Source organism: Nestor notabilis, unplaced genomic scaffold, assembly GCF_000696875.1.
Source record: "Nestor notabilis isolate BGI_N333 unplaced genomic scaffold, ASM69687v1 scaffold23530, whole genome shotgun sequence".
Lineage (NCBI taxonomy): Eukaryota > Metazoa > Chordata > Aves > Psittaciformes > Psittacidae > Nestor > Nestor notabilis.
Window position 1 is genome coordinate 6,418 of NW_009910103.1, and position 11,007 is coordinate 17,424.

Below are 11,007 nucleotides of genomic sequence, written 5' to 3' on the forward strand. Positions count from 1 at the left end.
TGCCAGTGGTGACTGTGCGTAATTATGCTATCATAAGCCGCAGCAGCTTTCAGGACTGGGACAGGTAGCACACGTGGTTGTGCCAAAGCATACCTTCATCTTGCAACCTACACCTCTGCCATCACAGATGTAAATAGTTTTAGAGAAGCAAAATGAAATCAAAACCACAGACATGAATTTTAGCAGGTGAAAATTCATAGATTACTTGCAGTGCTTCACTTTCAGAATGTTCTATAATTGCAGACTAAGGCTATAAAAATACACCCATTCTTCTATCAGTCTACACTATCTTGTACCCTGTTTTCTGCAATGAGCTGTAGGGTTTATATAATCAAATCAGCAGCAATAAATCCCATGAACTGAAATAGGTATAAAATGTACAAAACAGACAAACATGCATCTTTCAAACAAGTTATTTTTAAAGAAGTTACAGAAGAAATATGTTTGTGGAAGGAAAAGTTCAGGGAGAAAAAGTAGATGTCAAAGCTCTTTTTCTTCTCCCAGACCATGGCATTGTATATCTACCTGGACTCTGAGTTTTAAAGAATAGGGAATGGTCTTGATCGCAGTCTTTCAACTTGTGCCTGAAGAATTTCAAACTGTTCTTTCTCTTCCTTTATCAGCCCCCGTAGGTGTTTCTGCTTCAAAATCTCTCGGTAGCGCTGCCTTGCAACCTTTTTAGAAATATGCTGTGTGTCTGCATAAAACAAAATAATAAGGGTCAGCCTGTACTTGTAGGGGATGCACAGTCTTTATTTCTATTGGACCTGTCCTGGGGTTATTCCAAGTTCTGTATAAAACAGGCAAGCACTTTAAAGAAGGCTCACAGTTGGGTGTAAGAGCCTTTATAGTACTGAATAAAGCAAAAAGAAATTCCAAAAGGCACTGGGAATGCTTCCTTTAGTTTCTAGCAAGTACCCACTATTTAAATACCTGTTTTCCATTAGTGGAAAGAACTCTACAGTTTTCCTAATAATGAATACCCTTCTCAGCTTCACATTACTACCTCTGATCCCTTCAATGGTGGAAGCAAGTGGGTTGAACAGTTCTGAGAAAGAATGAAAGCCTGTTGCCTGATGGAAGTTATTAATGACTGTAATATTCTGACTTAAATAGCTTCAGCAATTTAGATAATTAGGTTTGTCTACAAGAGAAACAGTCTCTAGGTATTCTCTTAAATAAACAATGTTAAACTGTTGTGGGAGAAAGGGCAATGCTAGTCGTGCACACAGTAATCAAGCAGTAGGTGCTCCTTCCTCCTTAGCTGATGCTGATGGAGAACAGGACTCTAGCCTTTGAGTTATTTTATAAATGTTCTTTGCTTGTGACTTGAAGTGTGTTACTGTGACTTACCAGCTGCCTCAAAGATATGCCTCCTTTCTGAAGTAGAGACCAGCATTTCTTTCAGCTCCAGGCTGAGCTCATAGTTTTCTTGCTCTTTTAAACTGATGCACTTCTCCAACTCTTTAATTTTTTTCTGGCGGTTCTTCACATTCTTCTTGTGCAGCTGTCCATTTCCAAATGAATAAAGCAAATATAGGAGATTACACAAAAGCTGTTCTGACAAACTTACGATGGAAACCTATAATCATAAAAGCACTGTATGGTAGCTCAATGAACTTGTGTATTTTGGTTTGGCTAGCAGCACATTCTAGCTTTACTTTGTATAGTGTCTTTCATGCACACCATATTACAGTATGCTTTATGGTATTTTAATTTAAGTGGCTGACAAGGACCAAAGAAGTATGGGTCAGGGAGAGACATCTATGAAAAATGAAACTTGAAAGGGAAAGGGAGTAAAGGACGCAAATGGAATCAGTGAGTTAAGAAACTCTCTTGGCTGCTAGGAGCTGCTGAAGAAAGGGTGGTCATGCTAAAGTTGTCGGATGAGCTGTAGAGGGCCAAAATAAATACTAAAGCTTGAAGAAGAAGAGGAGGCTGATGCCAGCTAAAGCAACCTAGAAAAAATCCAGTGGAATCACTTGAAAACAAGCATAATGACAATTTGAATGTTGAAATAGATGAGGGAGTCAGCAAATCAGACTGTTGTGTCTCATTTTGAATATAAGGGGGCAGTGATATTAGGAACAGGCTGGCACTCATGGAGAGAAACTTTAAGCAGTGAAGACTGGCAGAATGCTTCATTAGGAATGGGAGAGTGACTTTTATAGGTAATGCTGTGTAAGAAGTGATAAGCAGATCTGCATTCAGATGTTCAGGAAGGAAAGCATTTAGTTCTAGTAACAGAGTAAGTAGATTTCTCTCCATAGAGTTGATCTATGCAGCAACCCATGTACGATGACTGCTTCCAAAGACTTTAGAGAACTGCTGCTGTAGACAGCTCAGTGCAAGCTGAAGAAACTATTTAAAGGCAGATGAATAAATACATGGAGATAGTTAGATAGATAGATAATCCATCTGTGTGTACTGTTACGGCTATGCCGCAACAGTCCTTGACTTAGTATGCCTATATCAGTTGAACTTTAACCCTTACAAATACCTCTTGCTAATGAAGGAGAGGAGTTGCATTTAAACTAAAGATGTGGTGGTTCACTTTTAGGATTTACCTCATCCATGATGCCAAGAGTCTGCTCCATCACTGAAATGTGGTGGGCAACGTTGCGGTTGTAGTTTGGCACAGTTAGGAGCTGATGAATTAAAACCAGAAAGAAAGCATCTTATTAAGCCTGTTTGTTCTCAACAATTTCCCACTTCTCTAAAGACAATTACATTATGTGAAACTCAAAACCCCTAGAATTCTGCACAGTGGAAAGGCTTACTAGTGATCATAAATGGACGTAGTAGAGATATTCCTGGATGTTGTGTGAATACTAGATTGTACTGCTGTTAAAAAGAATGTTAACTATTATGTGTTAATGGAAACAAACACTGAGTAGATTTGTCATGAGGTCGTCAAAACCCCTCCACCAAGCTATACTTTTGCTTATTAGCTAGTCTAAGCTAACACAGCTGGAAGCCAAAGTGCTGTGTAGTCTGTCTTTAGGTCAGAGAAGAAAGTGATTATTTTCTGTCAAGTAGCTTCCTAGTAATTCTTACTTCTTTTACTGTTCTTGTATCTGCATAGTAATTCAGGTTTCAGAGGATTTAGTAAAGATTTTTTCTTGGGCACAGTGCTACTAAAATACCTCTTTATGAAACGACAAATGGTAGAACAGGCTGTATGACCCATAATGGGCAGTAGACAGGCTTCTGTAGATATAGATTCATCCTTCCAGAGTATTGCCCCACCAAAGTGACCAGTAAAATTTTATGGACTGCTCTAGTTAGAGAAGGAGAAACAGGAAAGACCCAGCAGGCTCCTTGAGTACAACACTAAACTTCTTCCATGCACTGCTTCGTTAATAGCCCTCATTCCAGGTGTTCTCAGGTCCTTGTCCACACACATTTATATAAGCCATCTGTCTTTCTGTTCCAATTGTTGGGGTCTCTGTTGCCTTGGCTTTTCCACTAACCTCACATTCCTACTCAAAAAGTGATGTCAAGCCCCTCAGAGCATTCAGATTCTGAACAAACTGGTATATGCCTCTGCCATGGGCAAGTTTAAGTCTCTCTGAAGGGCAGTAGTTCTGTTCATCAGTTTAAATTAAGTTTGAGCTAATGGCAACACTCTGGTGATAAATGTGCTACAAGAACTTTTCAGTGTTGTCACATCACCTTGTTGGAAAGCTGTTTTGTTGGTGTTAGTTATGGAAGTCCCTTGGGTGTGATTCAGAAGTGAACAAGCATTTTGGAGAGCAGCAAAACAAATGAAGCCTGAGCAAAACGTGTGTTTTGGATTTTCTTTTCATCTTCTGATTGAATTGCAATATCCTTACCTGCTCTCCAACATTCTTCATTTTCTCTGTGCTTGCTTTATCTGAGCTCTCCCCCGCTGCAATATACTCATCCTCCAACAACCCTTACTATAAGCCTTTATGCTCCCCCCCTCATCGCCATAGTTTCATCAGCTTTCTCTGCAGTCCTCTACATCCCATACTGCAATAACCTCAGGCCTCCCCTTTCTTCCTGCTCCTCTCTCCTCCCACTGGTATCCTTGTCTCTCTCTCACACCCTTTACCTCTGTTTTCTGGCCTGCCAGCTAGGCTTGTTCAAAGCTATGTGGGTGCTGATTTGCTGGCCAACTGCTGCCTCTTGCCTCCCAGGCATGGCAAAACAACTACCTGCCATCCTGCTGCTGGGCCAACAAATGGCAGTGATTGGGGCTCAGTGAAGCTCCTGTAGGAATGCTCAACCTTTGCACCCTGAGCAGAAATTACGTTGTTTCTGTGAGATACCAGACGAGGGCACTTCAGACCTTTCACTTTAAAGGAAATGTTGCTGCTTGATTTGAAAGATCTGTTTGTGGCTGCAAAACCCCGATTCCTTACTCTCAGTGCCAATTTTGAAACACTAAGACTTAGGGCTAATTTTGCCTTCATTAACACCTGAACATCCTAAAGAACTTCAGCACTGATCAATCTCCAGGATAAAACTTAACCCTTTGAAAGCTGAATTGTTGAACTATTAGGCATCAGGTTTCTCAGTAGAAGTAAAAGACTTATGAGGCAGAAATGATCTTACAGGTATAGGCAGCAAAATGTTCTGCAGTCAAAATACGAATTAGAGAAAGTAACTCACTCGCTGGCGATCTCTGGAAATAATTAGTGTTACAATATCCCGAGCCTTCTGTTGAAGATCTTCTATCTGCATTCTCATTTTCCTGTGTTCCCATTCCAGCTGATATATCCCTTTAGAGAAGTCTTTATATTCCACCATGCTAGCAATTTTTTTTTCTCCTTGAGCCTGAAAAAATAGATTAATCTTAATTAACACACTGTACAGATTATGGAATTGTTATTTGCAACAAGATAGGCAAGTTTCCAAAGTTACAATTTTAGGAAGGAAAACATGCTATATTGCACCCTCTTTCCAGACTTTGCTCCAGATGGTTATCTTTTGTGGAATTTTGTACCCTTTTAAGCTCTGTGCCACAGCCTTGGATTATAAAAGGAGATGAAGAAAGTTAGTAGGAGCTCTCTCTCCATCTTTCTAACTTTTATAAGAATGTGAAGGCATTTTAGCTCTACAAAATATAAGCTTGCACTGCATAAAGTATTTTGCAGTTGCTACTGAAGGCTTTGTGCAGGAGCAGTTAAGCAGCTATTTTTGTACAGCTAGAACACCTAATAAAAGAATGTTTAATGAGAGTATCATAGAATCACAGAATCATAGACTCCCAGCTTGGAAGGGACCTCAAGGATCATCTGGTCAAATTTTTCTTGGCAAACACAGTCTAGACCAGGTGGCCCAGCACCGCCTCCAACTGGATCTTAAAAGTATCCAATATGGGGAAATTCACTACTTCCTGAGGAGATTATTCCAATGGCTGATTGTTCTCATTGTGAAAGATTTTCCTCTAGTGTCCAACCAGAATCTCCCCAGCAGTAACTTGTGCCCATTATCCCTTGTCTTTTCCATGTGACACCTGCAAAAAGGGAGTCTCTGTCTTTTTTGTAGCCACCCTTTAAATACTAGGCCATGCTGATGAGGTCCCCCCTGAGCCTTCTTTTCTCCAGGCTGAACAAACCCAGGTGTCTCAGCCTTTCCTCATTCAGCAGGCTTCCCAGTTCTTTGATCATCATTGTGGCCCTTCTCTGGACCCTCTCCAGCCTGTCCACATCATTTTTGTCTAGTAGGGAGCAAAACTGAATGCAGTTTTCCAGGGGTGGCTTTACAAGAGCTGAGCAGAGTGGGACAATGACTTCTCTATCTCTGCTGTTGACAACCTCGTCAATGTAACCCAGTATCTGCTGGCTTTCTTCACTGCAGCAGCACACTGTTCACTCATCTTCTGCTTGTTGTCCACCAGGACCCCCAGGTCCCTTTCCACAGAGCTGCTCCCCAGCCAGGTAGATCCCAGCCTGTGCTGCACTCTTGGACTGTTTTTTCAGGTGCAAGATCTTACACTTGCCCTTGTTGAACTTCATAAGGTTCTTGATAGCCCACTCTTCCAGCCTGTCAAGGTCATGCTGCAGGATGGCTCTCCCTTTCAAAGTGTCCAATTCCAGTTTAGTATCACCTGCAAACTCAGCCACGGCACACTTGATGCCATCTTTCAGATCACTTATGTAGATATTAAACAGTGTTGTGTCCAATAGCAAGTCCCAGGGAACCCCACTTGTGACACGTCACCAGTTTGAAAAGTATGAAAAACTATTTCAAGTATGATCACCAATTTCACCTTACATAGAAAAGTGCATTAATTTTTTAAATCTTAATGTAAGCTACTGTTCAGATGCTACTTAGCATGACTGTAAGTTTGCCTTGAGGGAATTTTTGGACTTGTGCCCAGGATATTAGCATTTTCTATTTACAATGTGTGTGTGAGTGATGGCATGTCTAAAGGCTGTTTCTGTTTCATTGATCTGAATTGTATTGATCAAACATCAAGAAAGCAGTCTGTATTGCAGTCTTTACATCACGATAAGGGACATTACAGAATTCCTAATAGCTTCTAGATTACAATTGAGCCTACTGGTGTGTAGTAATGAACTGAAAGTAGATGTTTCTGGAGAAAAAGCAGAGTCCCTGAAGGACAATACATGTGTTTAAAAAGCCTAAATTTCCTTTGGATAATGTAAATTACCGTGATGCTGCGATTCAGTTCTTCAATAACGCTCTTATGAATGAGAATGGCATCACTGTATTCTGGGATCTCTGTGTTTTCCAGTTCTACCTGTCCTTGCTTTAGCAAAAACTGGATAGTCAAATTCAATTGAAGTTTCATCTTCTCCTCTTGCAGCCTAAAATGGCAGAAAATAAAAATAAAGTTCAGTGCTTTCAACAGGATTATGTAAATCCTCCCATGATTCTCAAAATGTTTATATTTATTGCTGGTAAGTGCTATGTTTATCTAGGGGTTACTTTTTGACAGCCTGTTTCCTATTTTCTCCCAAAGTGACTACAGAATTTGCACCTTATTTCCAGACATGAAGTTTTCAACCACTGGATGAAGTTTAACATCCTCTAGCAGATGATGTGAGAGAAAGTGTTGTTACTGAACAGAAATCTTAACAGTTGAAAAGGAAACGGAGGAGACTCGCAGCCAGCACCCGTTTTCTTTTATAATTTATCCTGGGGTTTGTTCCTGAATGACAATGGATCTGAAACTCATGTCATGGACATACTGCAGGTCTAAGCAGGTCAGTGAAATCAGGTGTCATGTGGTGTATTGCAGTTAGGAGTGATCACTGAACCTTAGGCCTACATGAGTGAAATTTGACTGAGCTAGCTAGCACATATATGGCCTTGAAGGCTTTGGGGGATTCACTGTATGCTGTAGGTTTGGGCAGTCAGTTTGCATTGAAGACCACGGTGCTGTCCTTCCTGATGTTGTTACTTAAGAAGGTAGACTAAGAGTGGTGTGCCCTGCTCACATGTGCTGTAATTACACCTCATTTCAGAAATATCATAGGTCTCGTATGAATCCTAGATAAAAGAGTGTTAGCTCTGTACTTCTGTATGTAGCTTTTGGTTCTGTGTTGGTGGAGGATTAAATTGTAGCTGAACATATGAAAAAAGAAACAAAATTACCAAGTGAGTTCTTGGAAAATGTCTTCTATTTCTGATTCAATTATGTCACTGTCATCTACTCTTCTTTGGAGGAAGGCCTGCATCTCTGCCAGTGTTTGGGACTTCCATTTCACCTAAGCAAGCAACACCATGACATTCTGAACTTTTTCAACTTGTCTTGTCTCTGTCTCTTCAAGAACAGAGAAGACAAGTTCTTAAGAAGACATATGTATGTATAAATATGCAGCCTGATATTTTGAGGATCCCAGTAGAGCACATGAGAGAGAGAGGTTACAATCCTTACACTCTGCTAAGAAAGGTATTTATTCATTTATGCATAGTTTATTCACATGAAGGAAATTAATACTTCTTTTTCTCTTGGTCAAATTTCATTATCTGTCTCTGGATATTTCAGATTTACACCTTCATGCTTTTAAACTAGAACTTTCCAGCAACACCCTTTCTTAAGAATTGGGAATGCATTGGTGCAAATGTAGATAAGCTAATGGGAGAGAATTACTCCGACAGATCATAGAAATCGAATACCTTAACAGTTTTTTGGTATAGATAAAGGAAAATGATCCTTTTTAAAAAATGAAACCATATTAAGATCACAATCATTCTGATCAAGTCTGTCCACATTAATAGGCTGATTTTTCCTCTGAAGGAGAACTACAGCTTCTGTGGCCAGAAGGAACTCTCAAACTCAAATGTAGCTTTTGTGTCCTGCAGTGTTACTTCACTACCACTTGAACTCCAAAAAAGTTTAAGACCTGGGAATATCAAGAAGAGTACTGGCAAAATAAAGAATTTTACCTACCACCTCCTCACTCTCCATTTTATTTCGTCTAGTTAGACAAAAATGTTCCCATATCGACAAATCTAAGCCATTAGGCATGTGCTCAGGACTATCCAGTTCATCCATGGCTTTCATTAAAAGGGTAAGTGCATCTTTGTTATCTTCAGCTGAGCCCAAACACTTCCCATAGGGGTTAGCTGTGTCAAGGACAGTTTCTGTCACTGGAGTCCTAGTGCACACACACAGAGTACATACAGTGTTTTCTTTTAATTCTCTCTTGCATAAAAGAAGATCACAAACAACCAAGAACATTTCATACTCCCAATCTCTTGCGAAGAGCAAATAGGTAATACTACGTCTTACACAAAGTAAGAATATATGTTTTTGAGACCTGATGATTACTTAGATTGCATTTAAAGTGGATTGTGTGAGGAGAATAAGGCAATGCAAGTACTCAAAATAGCAGCTGTTAGTATGACAGGAAATCAACCACTGTTACTAGCCAATAAAAAGCAGGCAGTCTGATTATCAAAAAAATTTAGACTATTGAAATAAAAAACATTCTCACTTTTGACTCACAAAAAATACTAGTATTTAAACAGATGGAATGAAGGGGGATCTTACTTTGGTTGCTGCCTGTAGAGCTGGAGAAGTTCATCAAGGAAATCATCAGGTACGTCAGCAAGCTCCCTTGTAAAACTAGAATCCACATTCTAGGAGGGAAACAGAAAGCTTTCTTGTTACCACAGTGTTATTTTTAAAAAGAGCATCAACCTGCCCATATCTTAGAAATACAGAATATGGTGCTTCTCCAAGTACTCCCAAGCATCACAGGAAGCTGTACTATTTCATAAATTCTTCTGCACACATATTCTCCTTTACTGCTTAATTTCAGTGATCAGCACATTGACCAGAACTCGTCCCATGCTTACAGTGAAGTATGTTCTCATTATCAAGACACAGCATTAACTTGTTAACTTCTGAACCTCACTGTGTTTGTCAAGAGTCTCACCTTCTCTTCAACTACTGCATTTTCATAGATATCTATGTAAGCCTCGATTTTATTTTTTGTCATCTGGATTGTTCTTGCAGTCTTGACCTGTAGCAAAACCAAAAGATTTCAGGAATGAAACTCAGCCAGCAGAAACACTGAATGGCCATTCATATACACTGGTAAAGCTGACACTGTCTTATTTCTAGAGAAAACCTTGTGAGCCATTTTTACTATCAATATAATGCCTTCTTCAGGGGGTTACTTGTAGATACTGCTAAAAAGTGAGCAGGTGAGAAATTGAACTAGTCCATTGCTTAAGAAAGTAAGAAATTTGTGTAGGAAATACCTTATGCAAATCCTTTAAACCTTCTTTTTAAACTTCAAAAGGTATGTTGCTACTTGTTTATGCTTGCATAGAGATTTCCTTTTCCTTTCATGTGATCACAGGTAAGCCCAGTCAAAAATTCCCAAATGCTGTTCAGTAAAGCATTCTTCATTTTAGAATGCAGTTTTCCTGTTGTCATGACATAGTTCTGCTATATGTCAGGATACTAAGCTCATCAAATCATACAATCATAGAACAGTTTGGGTTGGAAAGGACCTTAAGATCATCTAGTTCCAAACAATGGCTCCTTGCAGCTGCAAGCACAGAGGTCTGCACAGGTCGAGTAGATCTGACATGGGGAGGCATTAGTGTATGTGTGTGTATATATATGTATGTATGTATATTTTAGTATAGTCCACAGAAACGTGGACGTAGGAACAGGTCCATGAAGGCAAATGGGCTATATTGTTCCAAGCACCAGAACCAACCTGCAGACTACCACCACTTATAACACCTGAGTCACACAAGTATGGGCAGGACACAGGAATCAGAACTGTCCCTGAAAATTAGTGCTGTGGGTAGCAAGCACTTGTACTGAAATCCAGATCTACTACTTGTACTCTCCAGTCTTCTTTTATGTGTGGTTTGACAGGGATGGGTAAACTCTTCAGGAGGTTAAATCGGTCAATGAGACCATAAACACTTTGTACGTTGTGGTATATTCTGTTTGCATGGTCAGATACTCATACATATCATCTCCCTCTATGCTTTGAACTGGCCCCGGTATGCATTAGACACCTAAGTGGAAAATGTGGTGGTGTTACACATTCTTTTGTGCACCTTCCTGTCATAAAAGCATCATAATTGGTGCTTCCAGTTTGATATTGTATACTAAAAAATACTATATATAGAAAAGAAATAGCAACGTGCCCTTCTGAATGTATGGAGTTTTACCAAAGAACTCCAGATGAACCAAGATGAGTATCTATTCAAAACCATATGTATTTATAATGTTTGTCACCTGCACCAGTTGAAAAAAAATCAACCCTGTAAATTGTCAGAATATCATTTATAGCAAAATTTTTATTTGGAAAAAGCAGTCTTCACAAGAAACTATATTTTAAATATTACACTTTTCCTAAGAACAGCATTTCAAATGACAACTTACTTTTTCTTTCTCCTTTTTCATAAGGAAATTATGAAGTCCAGTTTCTCTGGTGACCAACTCTTCATCCAACATTAAAGCATAAACAAGATTGACTATTTTGAGTTCTTCCTGTGAAATGATTGTAATACAAAATAAATTAACATTCCTGC

The 11,007-nt window shown here is 39.4% G+C and overlaps 1 protein-coding gene across 1 annotated transcript in view; it reads right to left on the reverse strand.

The window, feature by feature from the left end:
* Positions 1-539: 539 nt before the first annotated feature.
* The window catches only part of CFAP43 (cilia and flagella associated protein 43), a gene marked incomplete at its 5' end in the record, with an annotated part of 45,587 nt that continues 35,119 nt past the window's right edge, over positions 540-11,007 (reverse strand). Inside the window, 10 exons of the mRNA XM_010024411.1 lie at positions 540-697; positions 1,354-1,507; positions 2,568-2,648; positions 4,639-4,803; positions 6,647-6,803; positions 7,594-7,706; positions 8,393-8,600; positions 8,996-9,084; positions 9,384-9,470; positions 10,859-10,966. Coding sequence (XP_010022713.1) covers positions 540-697; positions 1,354-1,507; positions 2,568-2,648; positions 4,639-4,803; positions 6,647-6,803; positions 7,594-7,706; positions 8,393-8,600; positions 8,996-9,084; positions 9,384-9,470; positions 10,859-10,966 — 1,320 coding nt within the window. The remainder of the gene's footprint in view (positions 698-1,353; positions 1,508-2,567; positions 2,649-4,638; positions 4,804-6,646; positions 6,804-7,593; positions 7,707-8,392; positions 8,601-8,995; positions 9,085-9,383; positions 9,471-10,858; positions 10,967-11,007) is intronic.